The sequence below is a fragment of the Eptatretus burgeri genome, chromosome 12 (assembly GCF_056783735.1).
Source record: "Eptatretus burgeri isolate ZD-2024b chromosome 12, Ebu_testis_v1, whole genome shotgun sequence".
Taxonomy (NCBI): domain Eukaryota; kingdom Metazoa; phylum Chordata; class Myxini; order Myxiniformes; family Myxinidae; genus Eptatretus; species Eptatretus burgeri.
Genome location: NC_140972.1, coordinates 15,523,342 through 15,548,621, shown reverse-complemented (window position 1 = coordinate 15,548,621; position 25,280 = coordinate 15,523,342). Strand labels below are relative to the sequence as shown.

Genomic DNA, 25,280 nt, shown 5'->3' with positions numbered 1-25,280 from the left:
ATAAATTAGTTACTTTAATTGGTGTTATGAGCACGTGGTGCTCAACGTCGTCCTCGAGGTCGGGTCGGGATCACGTGACTGACAAAATGGCGGCCTTGATATCGAGTGTTTTGTTTCGCCGGCCTTGCCGCACGACTGCCTGTCTCACGCAGCTAAGTAAGGCGAATGTTTTCCGTATTATTCATTCTACTTATCTCTTTTTTTTTTTTTCATCCACTGTCATTTCCTTCACAGGAGCAGCACAATATGGACGATTGTAGTTTAAAAGGTTTATTATTATTATTTTAATACGATCATTGTTTATAATAGATTTTGGATCCTTTAGGACGATCATTTGTCTGTACGATAAACATTTCATTCAGCATTATGACCTGAGGAGCTATTTCGATACCCGGGGTGTGTTCTATTACCAATCAGCTTGTCGAGCGCTTGACGAGCCAACCGTTCCGTATCAAGCGGATTAATTGAGCACACTCCTGAGGTAAGAGACTATCCGTTTGCTCATCGTTCTGACGTCACTTCCTGCTTGGGCGTCCCTTTAATAGACTAAGCCACTGACGTCACTTCCTGCTTGGATGGAGACAAAGCCACATGTTCACCACCACATGCAGAGGCTGCACTTCTCACCTTGTTGGACAACCCCATTGACGTCTGTCCCTCTTCCCCCCCAACCTCACCTGGGACTGGTAGCATGGCCTAGACCCTAGAGGTCACAGATCGGGTGTTTAATCACAAAGTGTGCCGTCCCCTCAGATGACCGTTGAGCCGGCTGTCCCGCCCGCCGGCGGTAACCGGCGGACGTTAAAGATCCCAGGGTGTTTAAGAAGGAAGATGCGTTGGTATTGTAACAAATGACGACTCAAAATCCAAATAACCCTGAAATTCCAAATACCCGTCCCATCTTACAGGGGGGCACTGCATCGGCGGCACAGCTGCACTCTTAACGATCCAAACCGGTGAACCGACCTCGCTTCTGGTACGGAAACTGGTGGTGACGGACGATATTTCGACGGACTCCGTGATGATGCGGATCTTTTGGAGTACGTACGTGTAAACGTGGTTCATCTTGTGTGCAGACAGGACCCTCCTCTCGGACAGTTATGCAGACACCTCGTTATGGGAGTCGCGCAGGCCTGAACCCTACAGCCTTGGTAAGTGTCCACATTGTCATTGATTTACTCCGTTTTGGTATTTGTGGTAGTGTAGTAATCTCGAAATACCATACTGTGCTCGTGGTATCAACTTGAACATTACCTGTGCCATTAAGATCACCGAGTAACTGAAACGATGACGAGCTTTCACATGAAATGTGTGGCTTTATTAAATTGGATGTAACTTCTTCCTCTTCCTCCTCCTCCTCTTCGCTGTGAGCCTGGGATGTGATGACAGCAAGGTCGTGTGTTGGAATGTGTCCAAGCCTTCATTCCCGATTACATCCCTTTTTGTTTGTTACTTACGAAATCTAAAGATTTCGTAAGTATATTGATGACTTCCGTTTCTGTTTGTTTGTTTGTGTGTTTGTTTGTAGGCACGATAACTCGAGAACGGAAGGAGCTACCAATGTCAAATTACACCACATGATTCAGGAGGGTGGTGGCTAGTGCTGATTAGATTTTGCTCTAAATCGGTCAAAGGTCAAGGTCACAGTGAGGTCAACCATCCAAAACATTCTATTTTTGATGGTTTGGTACAGAATCATCGTAGAAACTTCTGGTTTGCATCGCTACCTTCTCTAGAGACAGCTTTTATTAGATAAGGTCAGAGGTCAAGTTGACGATTTCGTAAGTACCAGTCTATGACTGTTTGTTTGTTTTCCAATGAACGCTGGAGGAAATCTCGGAGGTGGACAAATTTGTCAGACATCTTCGACTTGGGTATCCTTGTTGTCAAAACATTAGTTGATATCAAAAAGTTTTATTCCTGAGTCTTTGACTCAAGAAATAGTCCGTTTTTGCTCACGTGGACTTCAGTCTGGTGAGATTATGCGACCGAGCAGTGTCTGGAGGTAACTCGGTGAGTGAGTGAGTCTGTCTGTGAACATTATCGCTTGAACCAAACGCGCGATTTTGATGAAACTTGGCGACAAGCTTCATTTCTGAAGTTCAAATCCTGACCCAGCTATAAACTGTCACCCATGGTGCTTCACAGAGGCAGGGTGATTTATCAATGCACAGTATGTGCCGTCCCTCTAATGGGCGTTAAACTGGGCATCTCGTCTGCCAAAATTTGTTTGCGTACGATAAAAATCCCATGGTGTCCTTCGCAAAGAGTGGGCGAGCTATCGCCGGCACCCAGCGAAGAAAATTCCAAATTCCTGCCTTAACCTTCGGCGACGGCGGGCTTAGGCAGCCCGTTTGTGAAAGACCTCGACCAAGCTTCATTCCCACTGCCAACCCCCAAGAGTGTGGGAATAATTGTGGCTGTTGAGGAAGAAGAGTCAGCACCGCACTAACTTATTTCTGTGCAAGTGAGATTTTGTATCAAGCTTTGTGAAGAAGTTCCTTTGTTCCTCTGATGAATGAAAAATAAACCTCATTGGACCCATTTTGCAGTCTTAATTCATTGTAGAGTTTGGAGCCTTCCCACCACTCCCACCTCCCCAAAACCCCAACCGCCTTCCTCTCCCACCTCCCACCCCCACCACCCTCCCAACCTTCCCATTTATTGCATGAAGGCATATCCCCTCTATGGGGCGATTTATCACTTTTTTGATTTGATATCTGAGAATACGGTGCATCCCGATTGATGTCCAGTTATCTTTCTATGTCTTTGACAATGAATTGTCACTTACAATATCTTTATTTTCCATAGGAAAGGGAGCTTTTGGCTGCATTGATAATTTTGAAGAGAATCGTTGAATACCCATCTGTTGCATTCATTGTTTTGCACAACAAATACGGAGCCGAGTGACAAAGGCTCGTAGCATAGGCCATGCTAAACTACGCCCCATAGACTGTAATTAGGTGTGTGTCACCACAGTCCTCTCCACCTCCCTCATTCCTTTGTCTGCCCGTCCGTCCATGATCGGCTTTCGTTGCTGTGATAACTTGATAACGGCTGAAGGGATCCAAGTCAAAGTTGATACAAATATGTATAATGATGTAAAGACGAACTGATTAGAATATGGGGTCAAAGGTGAGAAGTTAATTTTATTGCTATCATATCAATTTATCATCCATCGACATAGATCTTTCAAAAAAAACAAAAAAACATCATATGAATTTGCTACTTCAGTTGGTACCAATAAGTGGAATTTGGGGTCCTGGCCCAGAGCCTAATAACTCTGCAGCTGTACAGTTATCTGATTACCTTCGTGTTGTTTACCACATGTAACATCAGCACCTTGGCTTGCCATTCCCCCCAACCCCCACCCCCATCCTTCATTCTCAAGATGAGCTTTCACAATCCATGGATACAACATATGAAAAGAAATATCCAGTGAGCTCCTTGACAATTGATCGGGTAGGAGATTCGAACACTTGCTCTTTAATTATTTAAACGTATGCTTCTGGTTGCGACAGTAAATGTGATGCTTCCTAACTTCATACGAACACAAGTACTGTCTTTATTGAAGTTTTTTCTGTTCACTTTTGATGCCAGTGTTCTTAAAGAAAGAGGTTTTTCAGGCTTTTTTTTTTTGCATTTTTTCCTGGCAGTTCATTAACAACATAACCTCCTGTGATGATGTAGAATCTGCAGAATATTATCTTTACAAGTAAGTGGATGGTTTTATTACCTTCGCATTCTGCGAAAAGTTTTATGTTTTGGTCGCTGTGTATTTGTTTATTTGTGAATATGTGTGCTTGTTTGTTATTCGCATAACTCAGAAAGTATTAAACCGAATTGCATGAAATTTGGTGGGATGATTCGTGAGTATCCAAGGACGATTTGATTAGATTTTGGGAGCGATCGGGTCAAAGGTCAAGGTCATGAAAAGGTCAAAAACACTCTTGAGCATAACTTCCTTCATAATACAGCTATCGACATGCAACCACAGCCATATTGTTCCATGACGAGATACCTTTCGGATATGTAGTGTCGGATTTGACGTAACGTCATCGGAAGTGCATCTAAATGACGTTACAAGATGACGTAAATTTTCAATCTCATCAGTTTTGATCATACCGTTTTGTAGGACTTACCTTAAAGACGTCACACACCAAATTTGACTTCGATCGGACTGACCGTAATGACGTCATTGACGTTTGAACATGACGTTTTTCAATTGTGGCTAAAATGTCCTGATATTTTACATTCAAATATCTATATAATTTATAAAGCAAAGTCTCCCAAATCCAGGCATTGGGATCAGTACCAAAATATCTGTTTATTGATGTACAGGTTTTGCCAATTAACTCTGTAGTCAAGGTCAAAATATACTTGTAGGCATCTCTTCAGATCTAATAGAGCTATTGACATGAAACCAACGCTAAAACGTTCAGTGAACTACGAGCTTTCAGAATGGTAGTCCGCGATTGGACGTGACGTCCCCGGAAGTGCGTCAAAATGACGTCAAAAGATGACGTCATTTTTCAACTTTTTAATTTTTCAGTGTTTATCATTCCATTTTGGTGGACTGCCTTCAAGGAGGTTACACACCAAATTTGACGTCAATCGGACTGACGGTTGTGACGTCATGGACGTTTTAAAATGACGTTTTTCAAATGTGCCTGGAAAAAAGTTGCGGCGGCGAAGGTATGCGCTCTACCGAGTGCCCGTTCTAGTTTATTGATGTATTTCTTGGAACACAAGTTGATTGCAAAAGTGTTGATCGAATTTTTTATTTGTTCATTCCTATCATGTGATGCCGGGGCCGGGGGCTCACACGGCATGCTTTTGGAGAGGTCGACGATTTGCTGCTTTTTGACAGACGACAAATGCTTTCCTTCAGATTTCGACACAGCCCTAACTCTTGCTTCCTTCGAGAATGGACGATTCACGACTGGATGCGAAAATGCATGAAATATGACTCCATGGACAAGATGTTGTACACACTGCGCAACAAGGCAAGGGGTTAATGAAAAGGTTCCTGTAGAGCGAGTTTTTTTTTTTTTTTTTCTCACAGATTACATCTTTTTCCCAAAGGCAATGAACAACACTCACTGAGCTATTTGGAATCCCTTCCAAAAGGTACAATATGGGATATTTCTTGATCCATTTGCCTTCAACTTGCTTCTCGACCACTTTATACGACGCAAGGATTACCGAGGTGTGATATCAGCACATTGTATGTCAAAGAGCTTGTGTGGCATGCGGCGCCTGGCTTTATTGTGGTGGCGCACTGAATGCTAATAAAAGGATACCTTTGTTGATGATCAGCAGCTACAGCGGTGGCAGTGGAAGCTGCTCTGCAGGAATCCCTGGATGAGCCTTTGACTCAGTTGCTGGCTCTCTACGGCCTGCATAACTTCCTAAGTAGCAACCCCATCCTGCAGGTAAGGCAACATGCTTTTGAGATAAGAGAATAACCTTGCAGGAGCACAAGAGACATATTGAAGACCAACGTCACATCGGACATCATGCTCATTGTTGAGCATCATTCTTCGTGCTTTTTCATATAATTAACGAGAAAGTGTTTGGCGCATGCGGTCAGTCATGCTTTACCGCTACGTACGTGAAAGTCGATGCCAAAGCAATTATCAACTTGGAGAAAAACTTATAAAATATTGTTCACTCCACGGTGCGATGCTCACTCAATCCAATAAATTTCTCTTGAATGAACTTATTTCATTGTAAACTTCCTGCTGCTTTTCCATGTTGCTCCCTCTTGCAGTTAATTTAAAAAAATTTTTGCTCATTCACATCTACCTTTGTTGGGATTCTTTTTCAAAGACAATAACAGAGTTATAAACATATTGTTTTTATTATGGGAACTCATTGACATTTTATTTTGCTCATGGGGAATATTGTGAAGGGTATTATTTTCCAAGAACGTGTTTCCCATTGCCCATCGCAACGGTTTTTACTGATTATTGGCCTTGCTTTCTTACTTGCTGTCACTCCACATGAGATTCTTCATCTGATTCGGCATCACCTGCCAACGTTTGTCTTACCAGTGGGAGGAAGAGAAGAACGTAGCTGTTGGTCTCCTCTTGGCTGGTCGGACTCTGCACAATACCGTTGGCTACAGTTCGATGCTCATGTCGTATGCATTACTTGGTACGTGGACTATCTTGTCTTTTTAATTATTTTTTAAAAATTCTTGTTGTGCTTTGATTGATACCTTTTGTGAATTAGAAACGAGATACAGGAAGTCAAGCCCCGATTGGAGAGCGAGGTGCACTCTGTCCACTGTGTAAAAATCCGTTTTATTTGGATAAATATCTGATAAGTACCTGGCTTCAGAGACACGTGGAATAACTTGGTTCTTGCTTGACAGAATATTTATTTTGGGGTGGAGTACAGTACAGTACAGTATAATCTCGTTGTCACAAACCTTTCTTGGACTGATCATTTTATGAAAAAAAGACTTTCCTAAAGGACATCCCCAAATCTCCTCCTCCTCCAAAAATAAAATTAAAGTTTGCCAATTAGCGTTTAGGGACGTGGGTGCAATGTACTGTATTACTGTCATTTCCTCCAGAAAAGAAAAATAAATTTAAAAAATTCTACCTGCGGTTCATGTTTGACTGACTGCACTTCACAACCTGACCATAATCGAGAGTTTTACTTCATTTCTTCCCATTGTCTCAATGGGTTTTGAGTTGATAAATAAATAAAATGCTCCATTTTAAATTTGCTTCTCAAAATATCCATCAAAAGTTCTCTTTGCAGTAAAATGGAAATCCGTCGCTGATGATAATTGGGCATAAGGTATTACGTGAGATAACTAATCGTGTGCAAGAGATTTTGAAGAATCTTTGCAACGTTGTGCCACGTTAGACACCCAGAAATATTTCAACAAAAGTGCTGAACTCCATTTCTCGAATTGATGCGCCTGTAGCTAATTGTTTACCTGTTGATCGTGTGTTTGAAGTTTATGATTTTCACGCAGCATGAACTTCAGTTTTGGTAAAACGCTCGATGTTTTATGACGTCATTGCTGCTCTTGAAAGCCTTTGTATCAGGAGCAACACTCCAAATTGAGAACAAAACAAAAATAAATGTTTTGCATTTATATCAAATCGCACACCTTTACAGATTGTGTGTACTTTTCTAAAAAATCTTGCTGAAATCACGACGGTACGGACAGGACTAAAATGTTGTGGAATTCTGGATTAACAAGATTCTGAAGAAGTTGGCAAATGGGTTTTACGACCAGAAATTGGAATTGAAATTTGCATTCAAAATTCTTCAAATCGTCAATAAAAACAAGTGAAATCCTTCAATACAGCGTGTGTGGTGAAGCAAATGAGAACACTAATGTTAAAATATTCAATCTATGCTTTTTCATTTGAAAAACAATTAAAAAGCGTACTTAATATTTGAAATGTAAAAATCTTGTTACTATTGTGATAAGCACCTTTATATATATAACAGAAGGAATGAAATCGTTCGATACAGCGTGGCAGGGGGCCACAAAAGAATGATGGTATAAGAAGAACTTAACTTTCAGCGTTCGGCGCTAAATGCGATGGTGGGCGGAAATGACGTCTTTCGGCGCGAACTGCGATGGTGGGCGGAAATGACATCTTTCGGCGCGAAATGCGATGGTGGGCGGAAATGACGTCTTTCGGCGCGAAATGCGATGGTGGGCGGAAATGACGTCTTTCGGCGCGAAATGCGATGGTGGGCGGAAATGACGTCTTTCGGCGCGAAATGTGATGGTGGGCGGAAATGACATCTTTCGTTCGTTCGTACATGAGAGGGGCGCGTTTCTTAGTTTTTTTTTTTTTTTTTTCCGTCAAGCAATAAATTAAATGGTTTTCACATATATAATACATTAGTTTCATAAATTTCCATTGAAATACTCGGGTATTTCCGTCAATTCTCGCCATTTCCGTTTAGGTTACGCACTGCATCTACTGGACGGCCGTCATTGGCTGTCTTGAGGCACGTGGGGGGGGGGGGGGACACCGGAGACGTGGTAAACGTGGTAGACACCGGGGACATTTCAAACTCGGTGCAATTGTATACAGTGCACGCGCTGTAACCATTCGTCATACTTATGGGGCCATGATGAGTGAAACTGGTTTTGTGTGGAGTTCAACTCAAGAAGTTGGTGAATTGAAGCCACACAGGAAATTGCACGTTCACACAAATATGATTGCACCTGTGAAATCCACAATAATAAGTGATGTCCCCTTATTCATTCCTTTTGACTTGGGAGCATTGCAGGCAAGGTAGAGCGTGTGCACGGCCTCCATGCAGTTCATACAAGAGCACCACTCCTTTGGACTCCGGGTTACTTGGAACGGGGGCTGGCAGTCATGGAAGAAGTCGTTGCTTCTCTTGGAATGACCCGGCTTACCAAAGATTCGGTAAAATCCACTTTTATTTGGTCAGCTCGCTGATCTAATATAACTGTTCGATGTCCTCAGATCCGTCCGTACGTCCGTCTGTCTGTCTGTCTGTCTGTCTGTCTGTCTGTCTGTCTGTCTGTCTGTCTGTCCGTCTGTCCGTCTGTCCGTCTGTCCGTCTGTCCGTCTGTCTGTCTGTCTGTCTGTCTGTCTGTCTGTCTGTCTGTCTGTCTGTCTGTCTGTCTGTCTCTTTCCGTCTATCATCAATTTTTATTTTTCTATCTCCTCCTCGACGTCTTTGCTGATTGAGTTCTAACTTGACACGATAATAATACTAGTTGCTCTCTATACATCGTCTGAGCCCTTTTTCACATTTTCGCCTCGGGGTCAAGGTTACAGGGTCATCAAGTGCAAAATGACCGATTGGTCGAATGGCCTAAAAGGAAGCATCAGATGGCTATAATACATAATGGGTTTCATTGGGATTATTAAGAAGATTTAATTCGACCAACTAGTTTCTCGTTACCTCTGTCATCATTTATTGGGCAACACGAGGTCCGCTGACTTCAACACGGCTTCACGCGGTTATTTTAAGTTCAATTTAAATTCTGTTTTCACTTTTCATTGTCGCTAAGGTTTATTAACACACTCGGTTGCTTCAAGTTTTGTATCCGAGCTGACCGTCAAACCCGCTCTGGTGTATTTTTAGAGTTGCTTCCTTTTAGAGGTGGAGGAATGTTATGGTAGTTCCTAAGTCAGTGCTTGCTGTTGATTTCCATTATGAATACAGGGCTGAAAATTGCTTACGTTAACGTTAATTGCTGTTGGTGTCTTGCCCCTCTGTTCTTTGTTGCCTTTGAAACATTGATAAGCTCGATATTAGCAATTGCTGCACCTTTAAATTTATTTGCTAGTCTTGTGCCCTTCCTCGTTCCCACTGCTTCTGTTTCTGCAGTCACAACCTTTCCAGGGAGATCATTCCATGCATTAACTACTCTCTGAGTAAAAGTCCCCTGCCTTGCTACCATCTTAACTCTCCTCATCTTTACTCTCAGGCTATGGCCCCTGGTCCTATCACTGTCTATTCTGCTGAATAATTCATCCGCACTTATTTTGGCATTACCTTTCATTATCTTAAACATCTCTATACATTAGAGAAGGAATTGATTACAAGGGGATATGCTAGAGTCCTGTCTCCATCAGCCACTTCTCATAGTTGAGTTTCGTTAGGCCTGGAATCAATCTATTAGCTCCATCTCTGACCTGGATTTTCCATGTCCTTCCTCAGATGTGACCAAAACTGCACACAATATTCTAGATGTGGCCCTCACCAAATTCCTGTACAATGTTAACACCACCTCTTTTGATTTATAAATGACCCCCCTCCGATTAGAACCTAAAACCCTCTTTGCTTAATTACCTATGGCTACCTGGCACTGTGCTGCCTGCTTTCCTTCCATATCTATTACCACCCCCAGATCCTTCTCCTGTGTGACGCACTCCAAAATTTTACATAATGGTGTTACATTTGCTACTTGTCAATCCTGTTATTTTATATCTATTAAACTCCTCTGCTTCTCCTTTATAGCATTCCTTATCTCACTACTCAACCAACCTTGGCTTTTTGTGCCTCCAATTTTTTTTTACACCTCATTGGAATGTACTTGCTCTGTACTCGACACATTTGTTCCTTGAAGGTTTCCCATTTCTCTGATGCTGATTGTCCTGTTGTTAGTCTCCCAATCCATATCACCCAATCCTCTCCTCATACCCTCAAAGTTTGCCTTCCTGAAATCTAATAGCCTTACCCCACTATCCTGAACTTGAAGTCACACAGGCGATCAAATTTTCACACAAAGATGGTCATTGCACCTGTGCAATCTACAATAATGGGTGATCTCCCCTTATCCATTTCTTTTGACAGAATCTTTGCACACACAATGTAATGGTCACTTACTCCTTAATGTTCCCCTACCTCCACCTCCTCCACCATATTGGGATCGTTACTTAAAAGGAGGTCCAACACTGCACTCCCCCTCGTGGAATTATCTACAAACTGGGTTAAAAAGCAATCCTGGACTAAAACTAGGAAATCCTCATCCGCTCTGCCCTTTCCCTGTTGCTGCACCCAATCTATCCCTGGCAAGTTAAAATCTCCCATAATCAATACTCTTCCCTTACCACATGCCCTTTTGAATTCTTCATGTATTCCTCCTTCCTCTTCCTTCCCACCCGGAGCCTTATAAAAGCATCCTACCAGTATCTTACTGTTTTTACAATCTCTAATCTCTACCCATACAGAATCCTCAACATTTATTCCCTCGTTAATATCACCCCTTTCTCTCGGCTCAATCCTGTCTATTACCCAGATTGTTCTTCGTGGGGATGATCATTGTTATTGTAGGTGGGATTCATGGAGCAGACACTGTGCGACTTGCACCAAGCTGAGGTTAGTGCAGCAAACAAGGATGACTCCAAAGCGGAAGATGCCGATGATGTGGAGAAGGATCGAATGGCTGTGAGCAGGTCTCTTCAACTTGAACTGGATGAGCCACAAACTACAATTGCAAACCTTCAGGAAAAGTTTGAGGTGGGTAAACAATCGCATCAAATTTTTCCTCCTTTCATGCAGTCGAGGTCGTTGATCGAAGTTGTCTTTTGGTGATGGTGGTGCAGATAGTCCAACTCCCTTGTATAATTGCCTTTCCCACCTGTTATGTGGGATATTGAGGTTTAAGACAATGGGCCTGGTTATATAAAGCATACTTAAGGAAAGTTTTGAGGATTTCCTTGAATATTTCCGAGTTTCGCCTTAGAGATCCTTAATTTGAGGACATTGCCTATTCGAATATTCCTGAAGTTTTTCCTCAAAACCTTCCTTAAACTCAAAGGAGCACCCCTACCCCCCTCCCCCCTCCATAGTTACACACCAACCTTTGAGTTTATGATGTTACCCTTATATAAAACGCATACTAAGGAATAACTAGAATTATACCTTTAATCCCACAGCAATCATTTCCACAACAATATGTTTGAAATAATTTATCAATCCCACAGTATTTAACACGTGATATCTGAGCCGATGTGAAGGTGTGTTCTGGTACAGGTCCTGCAGGTATACCTGAACGAGTTTAGTCTGTTGTGCTAGTGTAGTGGTATTTTCATGGTGCGGACATTTATTACTTCGTGTGCAGGTTAGATACCAGTTCAATTGACACCGACGGTGACCCCAGGAAAAAGGTCAACTGCGTACGTAATAAATAAATTGAACGTGACGTATTACCAGGTCCATAACTCATCAATCCCACGTCGTGGAGACACGTGAGAGTCACGGTTTACCCAGTGGACACAGGTCTTTCCCAAATCGAAGGTTTCTTAACAATTATACAATATTTATACTTATCGTGTTGTAATTAAACATAAAGGTACTTCAACAACACACATCATATAACTATACAATGTATTGTCTCTTCTTCTTGAGAAAAGTCACCACTTGTACTTCCATCTCTTCCTGAAGCCAGTTTGTAGATCGCTTCGCCGCCATCCAGCTTTCAGACACTTCTTCCCATCTCCAATCTGATTGGTTGTCTTGCACAATAATGGCACCGAAAGATTGCTTCAACCTTGAGGAAATCCTTACTTGAGGATTTCCAAAGGGTTGCTTATGCAACAGCTCTCAAGGAAATATTTTGTTTAGGAATCACCGTGTAGTTTCAGGGGAATCTTTTCTTAAGGATGAGGTAATTTTATGCAAGTGAGCCGATGTACTTTTTTTTAGAAGCTAAGCTTTCCAACTTGCTATGAAATCGTCAGAGGAGACAGTCTACTAGCAGATTGCATGCCAGATGGCCCTTCACAGATGACTGTGCTTCGATACCCCTTTGCCTTGAGAAATTCCAGATGGTCACAGCTGCTCTGCAATAGAGTACATCACACTTGATATTGGGTGTCATCCACCCACTGTCTAAATTTAAATGCTAATGAACACTTGTTCTTCATTACAGCCATTTGGATATTCTTGTAACTTGCATAAGGTCACTTTCCTGAAGCTTACAAAATGTGCATGTTTCATAGCCAGCCATAAAATGAACAATGGCTATCTCAAAACTTAACCAAAGTTGAATCTGTTTAATTTATTATTAAAGAAGAATACAAAATTCACATTCAAAAAAAAATACATATATATATTGTTGTTTAATTTATTATTAAAGAAGAATACAAAATTCACAGATCTGCTGTAAAAAAAAATTTTGGGTTTTGGAAATTGACCTGTTTCACTTTTCACTTATTGCAGAAAGTAGAAGATAAAAAGGTACCAAACTAATGCTTTGACCTAATGTGTTGGTGTCTGAAAGGATGGTACGGATACAGATAGCCAACCTCCGAGACGTCTGGTCTGGGGTTTTTACCCCATGCGTGTAGCGCAAAGAGGGGTTGAGTAATTGTCTCACTCTGTCTTCAGATTTCAGTTGATGATGGAGGAACTCATCAATTTCAATGATGTATTTTGAACACTGTAGAACATGAACCTGCAGTTCAGCAGTACTTTGGCTCCAAATTTGGCAAATTGGGCAGCATCTTGTCCCAATCAGGCATGTGCAGAGGAGTGAGATTATTTTATACATATAATATAATATATTATATATTCTTCTTCTTTCGGCTGCTCCGGTTAGGGGTCGCCACAGCAGATCATCTGTTATGATCCGCATAATGATTTGGCACAGGTTTTACGCCGGATGCCCTTCCTGACACAACCCTGGTCACCTCTTACGACACAGGGATATGGTACACCTATTCCAACCGGGGCATACACCGGGCCCAGTGCACTGTTACTCACTTCACCGACCTCGGAAGGATGACAGGCTGAGTCAACCTCCTGGTGTGTATTAATTCAAGCAGCCAACGGGGGGCTTGAACTCAGGACCTTTTGGATCCCAAGCCGCTACCCTAACCACTACCAGGCTATATATATATATTGTTGTGAATTCGCGCCCGCCGGCGTGCGATCGGCCGCTCGACTCGAATGGCGGCCGCCTCGCCCACCGGAATGGACAATTCTGTCGTGACCCTCTCGGAACAATGCCGGGAGTTCGTCACGGGTGTGGGTTTAACCCCACCACGATCGTGCCAATTGCCCACCCGCGCAGGATAGGGTTGCTCGCCAAATTTGATCTACATAAGTACCTGCGCGGATGGTCGACCGGGCAATCGTACCTCGCCGCAGGCCGACTCGGACACGAACCGCTTAAGCGGTCCGTTCCATGCTATCGGGATAACCGAGCGGTGTTATCATCGGCCTCGACGGTTCCGATTAATTATCGGGCGTATTAAGCCCACTACGAACCCTTGACGTGAAGCAGGATGGAGGGTCAATAAAGAAAAGACGAAGTGAAACGGGAAAACAGGTCACACAATGCACATTTATTACGCGACACATGGAGAGCACACATATACAGCCAAACAGTCAAAATGCACATGTAGCAGTAAAACAAAAGAAACAATGACGCAGAGTTACTACCGAATACGCGTACACACGGCAACACTTATACAGTTCTACTTTACAGACGGCACCAAAACACATTTACTCAAAAGCAAACCTCATAGAAGCAAAGGAAAGAAGCCACCCTCATAGACAAGGGGGCAGACGGGCCTGTAGGCCAATATGCGCGCATGACCTGAAGGAGCGGCCAGGTCCGCGAGACCGGGTGGGTCCTACCCGCGTCCTCGTGACTCGTTGGCGGACGAGCCGCAGATGTGGCTGTGCCCCGACTCCGTGCTCCTTGGCGGGTTTCGTTGGCACGACGTTTGGAGTGGGGTGGGAACGGGGCCCCCTTTGTTGCATTATCTCAGCGTGGGGGAAAAGGGGGAATTGTTGATGCCCTGGGGGAGGGAGAATGGCTGGCTGGCTTGGGTCCCGTGACGAGCGATCTCCCACCGCGACCTCGTCGCCGACCGCCGTCCTTCTCGCCTCGGACCCGAGCTCCTTGGCCTCTTCCCACAACTCTCCTCAGCCGACTGCAGAACCCAACTCAATGCCTTCGCCACCCGACTCCTCTCTGCCACACTCTGCCGCTGCCACACTCTGCTCTCCAACCAAAAACTGACTCCCACGATTCGCCCTGCGCTCGCCACCTTACAGGCCGACAGGAGAAAACAATATGCAAATTTCCGGATCAGGATGATCTCGGGGGTGGAGCGACGCTCGCCAATTGGACGGAGGAAAAGTGGGCGTGAACCTCCCCTTATCCTAGAATTTGCATATATGGATTTCACACAGACGCGCCTGGAGGCGGGGCCAAGCCGCTCCGCGCTTGCTAATTGGACGGATTAGACATGGGCGTGTAGTGTTCTTGATCCGAATTCTCCCTCGGAAAGGCCGCTATTTGCACTCGCAGCTCGGTGCGTATCTTGAACGAGCCCAAGACAGCCCGACGCTCAGTGTTCACAGGTGGTGCAGGAATGGCCGTAGAAGGAGATAGGTGAGGGTGGTGGAGGGTTTATCGGTGGTGGTTTGATGGTTATGGTACGATGGCGGTTGAGACGTGGTTGGTTCAAAATAAAAATAGAACAGCAAAACGGCTATCTCACAGCGTCGCAGCCTGAATGAATCGCATAAATTCCCTCTAAACAACAGGTTTGGGGCTAACTACACATGTACTTAGAGTTATCTCACCTATGGGCCCTGAATGGTGGTTTGCGAATTTCCACAGCCGTAACAATATATATAAAAAGACCGTTTTTACAGCCATTTTTCCCTGCTGTGCAGGGGTTGGGCTTTTTCTTGAGGCAATGTTTTTTTTTATGGCCAGATGCCCTTCCTGATGCCAACCCTTGTCACCTCTTACGACACACAGGGACATGGTACACCTATTCTAACCCAGGCATACACCGGGACCAGTACACTGGTACTCATTTCGCCGACCTTGGAAGGATGACAGGCTGAGTCAACCCCCTGGTGTTAATTCAGTAACCAACGGGGATTGAACTCAGGACCCTGGGATCCTAAGCCACCACCCTAACCACAAAGCAAACACCAGGCTTAATATATATTTTTTATTACTGTGTGCATGTCTGGCAGTCAAACAAAACTGGAAATTATTCAAAAAAAAAGTTTTTAGGGATGTCATCAAGGACATGGATAATCTGTGTTTAATTAGATGATTTACTGTTGAAGATGGTGCATCAACGGCAGTAAACTTCCAAAAAGTTTTCTTATCTCAATTGAATTATATATTGAACACCGTAGAACACATCACAGTGTTAGCACTTCCAAAAAAAACCTCCAATTGGAGTAGTACTTGGACGGACAAAATATTACACCATCTCCACCAATCAAATCACATTGAGGGCAGAGTTGACGGAAGGTTCAGTTCCCAACTGTTTTGTTTGCCATCACAGTTGTTTAATGCTCACGAGCAAAGCTAATATAGATCGTGCGTGTAAATGGAAAGCAAGAATTGAAAAGACACACCCCATGTCCTTCTCAAGACTGCATGGGTTATGGTGTTCTAAGAACTAGTTTTAATAAAAAAAAAAATTTTTTTGAAAGTTAAGGCTCTTGGAAGAGGTAGAACACAAAATGGATCAGCATGCAACATAACAAAATTAGAGGGGTAGACATGTTTGAAAGTTGTCTTGAAGTTGGACAGGACAGAAGTTTTCTGACAGATGGGTTTGATTTTCACCCTGGGTTGATACGGTTATGCATCCGGGGTTTGAATTTCACCACAGTCCTCAGGGCACGGATAACTAAAACCACAAGCGCCGAGTGGTACTACCAATCCAGTGGGGTGACACGAACACGTGATACCTTACATGTAGATTGCCGCACCAACAGTGGGGGGAGGGGTGGGGTCTCGTGTTGTCTGTGCATACTCCAATTAACTCACCGGATCAGATGCAGCCAAACAGAGCTACGAGTACACACTGGCTAATCAGAGCAAATTATGTACGGCAGAACTTCCTGGTTATACTGCACGGGGACTTTGCTGGACCGTTAAAGAAAATACGTTATGAGTTGGGCGCATTTATAATGCAATTTATTACAATAAATGAAGTGAAAGGTCATGCTAATATTTACAAAGAACAAAAGGACACAGCGTGGATCTTGTACCGATAAAGAACTTGCAGTCTTACTTAAATGGAAGACCAAGAAAGAATCCAAAGAAGTATAGAGCAAAGATGGAGTCATCAGGAGGAACCTGGATAGGATTCGGGTTTCCGCCGCTACTCCACAACCCTATCCAGTGCAGTCAAATGAGCCTTGTAGAAAAATTTCTGCAAGAATTCACTTCTCCTCAGAGAGATAGATAACTAAAGAGAGGAATGGAGAGTAAAAAATGAAAGAGGAAAGCAAGAATGGGAATGAAGAGAATTATGAAAGAAAAAAAAATAATTGGAAAGAAGTGTGAAAGGAACAAAGAGGTAGGGAAGAACCCAGACACGTATTTCAGCAGTTACAACACAGCATCATGTACAAGCTCCCAGAGTATAACTTGTACAAAGACAGGGGCCATCAGAAACGTACCCCAGGGAAAGTTGAGCAAAGAAAGATGAGAACAGATGTGGTGTTTGTGACTTCAGGTACCTGGCGTGGCCGATGGACAAACGCTTCCCAGTCGCCAAGGAGAGGTAGGAGGAGGAGAACCGAGGATGTTGAGGTGAAATGGTGTGTAATGAGGTACAGAGAAGAAAAATGGAAAGAGGTGTGTGTCTGGGGCTTCGCTCTGAAAATAACGTTTGGGGACTTGCCTCCACAGCAGACAAGACAGAAAACAAAGATGTGATAAGATTACCTTACACTTCATTATTAAGCTGTCTGGAAGTGTAACTGCTAATGGTATGATAACTGTGATCGGTCTGGTGCTTGGTTTGCTCATTCACCCAGCACTCTGTGTTCCCTGAACTCCATATGCCTGTTCAGCTCTGCATTCCACCCCATATCTCTGACCAAGCCAAAAGCATCTCATATCTCTCTCTCTCGTCTCCTTTTTCCTCCTCGCAAGGTATTTTATAGTTTTGCGAGGGTGGAGCAGCACAGGCGGTAGGCAGTCCCAAGTGTCCCCATTGGTGCACAGACACTTCCCCAAGTGTTGGCTCAACACACGTGAGGACTCAGCAGCAGAAATGGGTCTCTTTCACATCAAAACTCAGTCACACGACAGAGGTCCGACTTTGTGGGGCGGGGGTATTCTGGTGGCACTTTCCGACCATAAACATGCACTTGACACCAAATGGGGGCCGTTATTGAGCAGAGCACTCCGGCAATCCATACAATGTCGAGCGGATGCGAATGTACACTTGCGCTTCAACCTCCATGCCAGAACGTTCCAAGCACAAGCAGCTGCAGTGCTACATGGTATCCATTATTCAGACCTCCACAGGGCAGTGGTGGGTGTCTGCGGTTGACATTTGTAGTGGTTTGTTATGAAGTGGCAGTTGTGTCGTCATGGCAGTTAATGCTGAAGGTAAGCACACGGATTAATATAGGCATTTTTATTATTGAAATGTGGCGTTATGATCCGAGTCTGGAGAAGATCTGAGGTGAGCGTCTGTCTGGTAACGGGATGTATAGAAGCCACTTCTGCGACTAGGGTCTGGTATGCATGCATGGACAGCACTACAATACCACCTTTGCTGAAAAGATCAATCCATGAGGCAGTGGATAAGAGAAGGTAATGCCTTGATGGTTGAATTGGGTATAAGCTTTTAAAGCAAACACCAAATTAAATCGAAAGCAGTCAACTATCATTCCATTTGAGGCATGAGAAAATGCCATGGTTCTCAAAATACAAAATCTCTCCCTCTTTATACTCAAATTTTAAGGGGGAGAGGGGGAGGGGGAAGTGGTGTTCTCCATATTCAAGATTTGGTGAAAAGTTGACAAGCTCAAATGGTGTAATAACCAGAGAGTTGGTGTCAAAGCCACCCAATGCTCACCTGTTTATACATTTATCGTTTTTAAAAGACTAGTCTAATATTTTTTATAAAGCATTGCAGTAAAGTCTGATCCAAATAATTTTAAAGCAATATATATATATATATATATATATATATATATATATATATATATAGTAATCAGTAAAAAATAGTGGTGGATAAAAACATTAGAAAGGAAAAAAAAAAAAAACAAAAAAAAAAAACTTTAACATTGATATGCAACAAAAAAAAGTTAAGTTCAAAAATTAAAAAACATTGAAATTATTTAATTTCAACTTCACCACATCAATAATATACCCCAAAGGAACCTCCATGCCAAATATCAGCATCCTAGTACACATTAAATGAATGGCAAGCTTCGAAATAACTTGCACCAAAAACTTTAACATTGATGTGCTACAAAAAAGTTAAGTTCAAAACAGGTCAAAAATTTAAAACATTTGAAACTAGAGGGGGAGCACTCGGTTGAGTGCAAAACCTCCGCCGCTAATACTGCTCGGTCACTCAAGTGAACCCGATATCCTATTCATTCAATTTGATGTCAACAGTGCTCAGAGTTAAAGTTTGCAACTTTCCCTTTTACATACTCAATTCATTCGTCATAACTAGATTCCTCGAGACAGAAATTGATTTTACGTGGGTATATCCACCTGAAGTTCCAAAATCAGCCGCAATTATAATTTGAGCACGTTTTTTGTTGGAAATCACTTGTAACATGTAGAAATGCAAAAAAAAAAAAATCGAAATTTTGTTGAAAAAAAAGTTGCAAAATTTTCAGTTTTTTTCTCTTACAATTTTTTTTGGGGGGGTTGGAAATCACTTAGAACATGTAGAAATGCAAAAAAAAAAAAAATTTTCAAAATGGCCACCATAGCAGCCATATTGGACTTTGGACCAAGTCCAAAATCTAATGGCATGGTCCTTGGACCATACCTAATCCCCCACCAAGTTTCGTCGAAATCCGTCGAGGAGTTTTTTCCGTAATACTGTTCACAAACAGACAGGGGTGAAAACAGTAACCTCCGTCCATCTTTGATGGCGGAGGTTAATTATTTTTTAATTTCAACTTCACTACATCAATAATATACCCCAAAGGAACCTCCATGCCAAACATCAGCATCCTCGTACATATTAAATGAATGGCAAGCTTCGAAATAACTTGCACCAAAAACTTTAACATTTTCACGCTCACTCCGGGGGTATCGCTATTGCTCTCTGTTCTTCGAACAGGCGAGCTAGAAAGGTTATGGCCCAGACATACTGAAGCTCAATGGTAAACACAGAAGCAGTTTAAAAATATAATTTACTGCAATGTTTCCCCTTGACCCAATAATTAGTTCTCCATTTTCTCAAATCAGTGATGCACACACAGTCACCACCAGTTGATGCAGCTTGTGTTTAAGATTTGCCAGGTAGTTCCTCACTCACCTTGAGGATGGGCATACATATTTGCACATCTTCTATACACCTGTCAGGGAAGGTTTCTTTGCTGGAATGCAAGATAATTTTGAGCCAATGCTTTGCCATAATATTCAATCAACCAGGATCCAGATCGACAAGCTGGTGAAAATGTGCACGAGAGGTTTGGGTTTTATCTATAATAAATGCTGACTACATAGATGGAAGACGTCCTTTTGTGGAGGTAAATTGCAGTCCTGACCTGTGAGCCTGGATAAATCTGTTCAATTAAAAAGAAAGAAAAACAAATTTAATTAAAATACTGACTTCAAGGTCAATGTATTTTATCTTAAACTCATTATTGACCTTTGTAAACAGAGTATGTCTGACATGAGAATAATGCAAGTGTTTGATTAACTTGTGGAACACTGACTGTGTCATGTAATGTCTTTTAGTCATTGAAGTCTGCGCTGGATCAAGCAAGCCACATCATGGATGATTCAACGGTAACCGCAGTGACGGCTTTGGTACAAGAGAAGCTGCCACAATTGGAGAGTGAGGGCTCGAAGGCTTTTGAAGAGCTTGTTCATAAGTGGGAAGCACAGCGTGAAGAGCTTCTGCGTGCTGAAGATGAAACAAAGGAACAAGTGAAGAAAGAATTGCAGTCAAGTGACGGATGAGCCCATTCAAATGGAACAGATTGGTTTTGGCCCAACTAAGCTTAGGACCCATTGCGCCTCGTCCACACCATCCTCTGGCCGTGGATGCAGCGAGAAGTGGCGTTCCACGGCCCTCAGCACGGGAGATATGCGTTTGCCAAAACAGTTTCTCTGCCGAAAGGTTCGGCCTTGTGAACCTACACGGTCAGAGAGCAGCTGGGAGGGACTCGAGTATTGTGCTTGATGGAACGCGTGCCTTCAAACTGTAGTTCTTTGAGCCTGGCTTGTCTTGTGCACATTTAAAATGTTGTAAAGGTTCTTCCTTTGGTTTCAACATTAAAAAAATTGGCCAAAGTTTAAAATGGCAAAAAAACAAAAACAATCACTTCCTGGCTGAGTACTTGTGCTTGAATAAGCCTGTAATACATAATGATCAAACAAACGGCTCCAAAGTTTGCACTTTAATAATTTATTGGAGTTGTACATAGGTTGACTTGAGCAATGGATTATGTTATTGCACATGCTACACAATTACAGCACTGGGAACAACAGGGAAACAGCACCTTCACCAGTTTCCTATTCCACTTGGAGTGGGACAACACATTTAGCTCATCATTCAAAACCATCCCTCAATTTCCAATCAACATGTTCCAGGGTCCAAGAAATGAACGAACTTTTAACGTCCTTGATCAGCGATCCCAAACTGCTCAGTCTCCAATTTGCCAGTTGCCGTCTTCCAATCGATAGCTGGGCGGCCGAACATCCAAAATCCAGCCGATGCAGAAAACAGTGCCAGATAAAAATGGAGGTGTACAATATGTTTATCCACATTGTATCATGCGTAGTGTCTGCCCATCATTACAAGACAAGACGATTTGCCTTTGCAGGATTTGGAGACGGATGCCATCACACCGAGAGGGTGTTGCAGACGATGGCCTAAATCTTTGCCCTGGCAGGATAACCAGAAAAATCCACTCTTTCCTTCGAGACAAAAGGGCATCTCATGCATCGTTACGTTGTTCCGAAGGCATGAATAATGGAAAAACAAGTCGATGCGAGCAAATCTTAATGGGTATTCAGTTCCCCTTCAATTTGCAGAGCAAAAACCCAATGGTAAGCCTTCTTCACACTGCAACTCGCTTGTCTCAATAAACGCGATTTTTGTTCCTTCATTTTACCCTGTTAAGCTCGAAAGCACGTGCAGTGCAATCACTGAAACCTCGAAGGCCTGTTGGACGTAACACCGCATGCACTCAACGAACTGTGCTCATTTAAAACCTTTGGCATCCTTGTACAGCAATTTAATGTAAATGCTCACTGTACAATTCATAACAATAAAGTGTAGGCCTAGAACCCAAGCGGTCAGTCAGTTTGAGCAGAAACTTACATTGACCCAACAGGCCTTTGCCGCATCAGGTCAAACACTCGTGGTGGTGACTTCATCACAACAGCAGATTATTTATTTAAATTAAAAAAAAAAACCCCACAATGTGTATCTTTTAGCAGATTACCAAAAACTTCCGTTACAAGTTCGTTGCTCCGTTATACGTCCTGCGCTCCACAATGCACAGAATCGCTTTCTTCAAACTACACAAAACAAACAAGTTGATCATTCGGCACCGATATCCTTTGACGATCAATTTGATCTTCAAACCAAGCTCATCAACAGCCAGCTTGTAAAATGTTGCATATTTATATATAACCAATGCACATATATCTCAGCTTATTTTGAAAAGCTTACAGATATACCACTTCAATCGTATCACAAATTCTCCCCAATTGAATTATCATATTTGGCAGCAAAAGTCACACCGCCTTGGTTACAGCGAGCGCACTTCCTTGTTATTCAGACGATCCAAACACGGGGACACCGGCATTAATGGTGCTTTGTGCTGCATTTAACTGGATGCCAACCTCAGAGTATCAGTCGGAGGAAGAGAGCATCCCGTTTACCGACTGTGAAAACGAAGCAGCGGCATGTCGACCTGCTTTCGCAACACTTTCACTTTGGAAATCAATTGATGGTTTTGGTCACAAACTTCCCACATTTCATCCAAAAGGTTAAACTGTGATAACCTTCCAAATCATCCACAGAGCCATTGCCATGTCTGTTGTATTCACATACCATCATTATCAAATCAAATTGTAAGCTTTTCTCCACATGAACCAAAACAAAGGAAACATTCCCACCAATCAGTCTATTCTCTTTAGAGCTGCTCCACCTTGACTTGATTCACGGCTACCCACCAGAACGCAAAGGTTCAGAATTCAATCTTGCACGCTGGGAATGCCTCTTCTTGCATGACCACGGTGCTGCTGCTCGCCAACACCATCACACTTTGTTCCTGCAGGCGTCCGTGACATTCCTGGTACCACTCACGCATCGCCTCGGTGTCATGGGTTGGGATGAGCGTCACCTGCACCGGACAAAGTACAGCAAGGTGGATCAGGAATAAGGGTTCTTCTTCTTCTTCTGGCAAATGACATTTACTCAAAATATATCAAATGTCTACTTGGGCTGACAATTTTCAAAGCACAATCAAAGGTTAAGCAGCAGGAGATTATTCAAATGTGGGGTGTAGTTCCTGTAAAGGTAACATCCAAAAATCATTGTGACTTCAAGCTTCTTGAACCTGAGCTTGTCACGTGAGCCACGACATCATCTGCAGGACACTTGCTTTTTGCTTTAGGAATTGTTTACATGAAGCTTACATATGCCCTGAAGAACTGTAAAAAAAAGTACTGAGAATGACATCTAGATGTGTTGTTGCTGGTTGTGGCAATACAACAAAAGATGGTGTGAGCATGCATGTTTTCCCACGAGATCGCGCTGGAAGGAAAATTTGGACAGCCAAAGTAAAACTAACCACAGGGAAGTGGCGTGGTCCAACTGCTTCAGGCGTCACCCGTTTTGGAGACAATTCGTACGACACCTGCCTGTACTCCCAGTTTGGGACGAGTAAATTGAAGCGATTGAAAGTTGACGCAATCCCCACGAAGATTAGAGATAATTATAAATCAAATGGAGGGGGAAAAAAAAAAAACATTGACAGAAAAGCACCAGAAACTGAGGGTACGTTGCTTTTTTTTTTTAACCCAGAATTACTATTTCACATCAGCCATGATCACCTTTCTATGTATCAGACATGTAGAGGTACAGCCATAGACATATGTACAGCCGTAATCAGAGCCAATGGTAACGTGTGGCTTCCATGTGCCAAGCAGATAGATCATCAACAGAAACTGAGAAAATGGTGAAATTATGTTTAAACTTGGTGACCACAGTGCATAATTTGACAGCAAAGACCAACTTTCGCATTTTAGTGTCTTATTTGTGGACGCGTGCTGGGCATGCAGGTACGGGTGGGGGCACAAACGTTAAGAGCTAGAGAACACCGTGTGATGCAAGACAATACACAAACGACGTAGAAAGGGTCTAAAAGTTAGAAACTGCAATAATTATCATTGGGCTTCTATTTTTGAGTTTTGTCACTTATTTATGAGCACATAACCGAGAGAGTGATTGTATCTCACACACACACACACACACACACACACACACACACACACACACACACACACACACACACACACACACACACACACACACACACACACACACACACACACACACACACACACACACACACACACACACACACACACACACACACACACACACACACACACACACACACACACACACACACACACACACACACACACAAGTTTGGTGCAGGTGCAGATCCGGCCTATCAGTGGGATACAAAATGAAAACTGTTCAGCCTGGTGGTGGTATGTGCTCTGAGTTCCATTCTAATTACTACAAGAATAACTAGTGGAGCAACTTAGCATAACAATTGTGCATTTTGTGAGGAAAGCACCAAATTTGGCACACTAGTAGCCTAACATTATGAACAGATTTGGATATTGGGCCATCTCAAATTCAGCCGCTGATGGCTGTGGCAGCCATTTTCCACTGCCATCAAAAATTTGAGATGGCCCAATATCCAAATCTGTTCATAATATGTTGGCTACTTGTGTGCCAAATTTGGTGCTTTCCTCACAAAATGCACAATTGTTGTGTTATATTTAGCTAAGTAGCCCCACTAAACAGAATTCCACCAAACCACATTTACCACGTTCCAGCTCGGATTTCCGAATTTATCCAGGTGTTATTGCAGAGTTTTTCTTAGACGTCATCCCGATTGTTATTTTATGCACGACCTCACCCACAGTTTCCACCTCTGGTCCATGTAAGGTCTGACAGCACCTTCTGCAATCTACATCATCCTTTTGACGAGTCAATCTGAGGATTCTTGATCAGAAAATTGTCAAATTAACTTTCGGATGAGTGAAGCGAGTTGTGTGGCCATTATTTGCGTGGTGAGACAATCGTACTTGTGATGACGTCACACAGATGATGCAATAACCATTGGAGGTTTTCTAGAATTTTTGGAGTGGTTCCAGCCAGGTTGGGCTTTTTAAGTTTAACACCTCAAAAATTTATTTTATTTCAAAACCACGTTCAGTTCTTTTTTTGATTACAATAAATAAATAAAATCAATGTCACATTTAAAAAATAATAAATAAATAAATAAATCAATTTCCGATTCTGGGGACCTTTTAAGGTGGAAATGTTTTTTGGGAACCACTCAAATTCTGCGACAGGTCCCAGATGGCATCAACGCCCACATTCTAAAAACAAACTGCCTTGCATCACCTCTTCCTGTCTTGTTCAAACTGTCATTTCCCTCAAGGTCAACTTCCACCGACTTGATTAGAAAACATCACTGCAGTAAACAAACACGGTACAAAAACAAATTTTCTTAACTGTAGGCCCATTATCTTCCAATTATAAGCAGTCATGGCATCAATCCTTGGG

General features: G+C 42.8%; 2 protein-coding genes across 6 annotated transcripts in view; one reads left to right on the top strand and one right to left on the bottom strand.

The window, feature by feature from the left end:
- Nucleotides 1–33: 33 nt before the first annotated feature.
- Nucleotides 34–21,947, top strand: MRPS27 (mitochondrial ribosomal protein S27). 2 transcript variants are annotated; one of them, XM_085849660.1, is made up of 11 exons: nucleotides 34–156; nucleotides 1,077–1,151; nucleotides 3,392–3,462; nucleotides 3,657–3,715; nucleotides 4,892–5,006; nucleotides 5,131–5,209; nucleotides 5,323–5,435; nucleotides 6,057–6,159; nucleotides 8,278–8,420; nucleotides 10,804–10,989; nucleotides 20,192–21,947. In XM_085849660.1, exons 1-11 carry the CDS (start codon nucleotides 87–89, stop codon nucleotides 20,414–20,416), a joined length of 1,239 nt encoding a protein of 412 aa, XP_085705786.1. In that variant the 5' UTR covers nucleotides 34–86; the 3' UTR covers nucleotides 20,417–21,947. The 2 variants fall into 2 exon arrangements, with proteins under 2 accessions (XP_085705786.1, XP_085705785.1); XM_085849659.1 differs by having other exon boundaries at nucleotides 5,320–5,435.
- Nucleotides 20,849–25,280, bottom strand: part of MAP1S (microtubule associated protein 1S) — a 48,643-nt gene continuing 44,211 nt past the window's right edge. For all 4 annotated transcript variants that reach the window (XM_085849651.1, XM_085849652.1, XM_085849653.1 and 1 more), the window contains one exon: nucleotides 20,849–22,812. In XM_085849651.1, coding sequence (XP_085705777.1) covers nucleotides 22,657–22,812 — 156 coding nt within the window. In that variant the 3' untranslated portion in view covers nucleotides 20,849–22,656. The remainder of the gene's footprint in view (nucleotides 22,813–25,280) is intronic.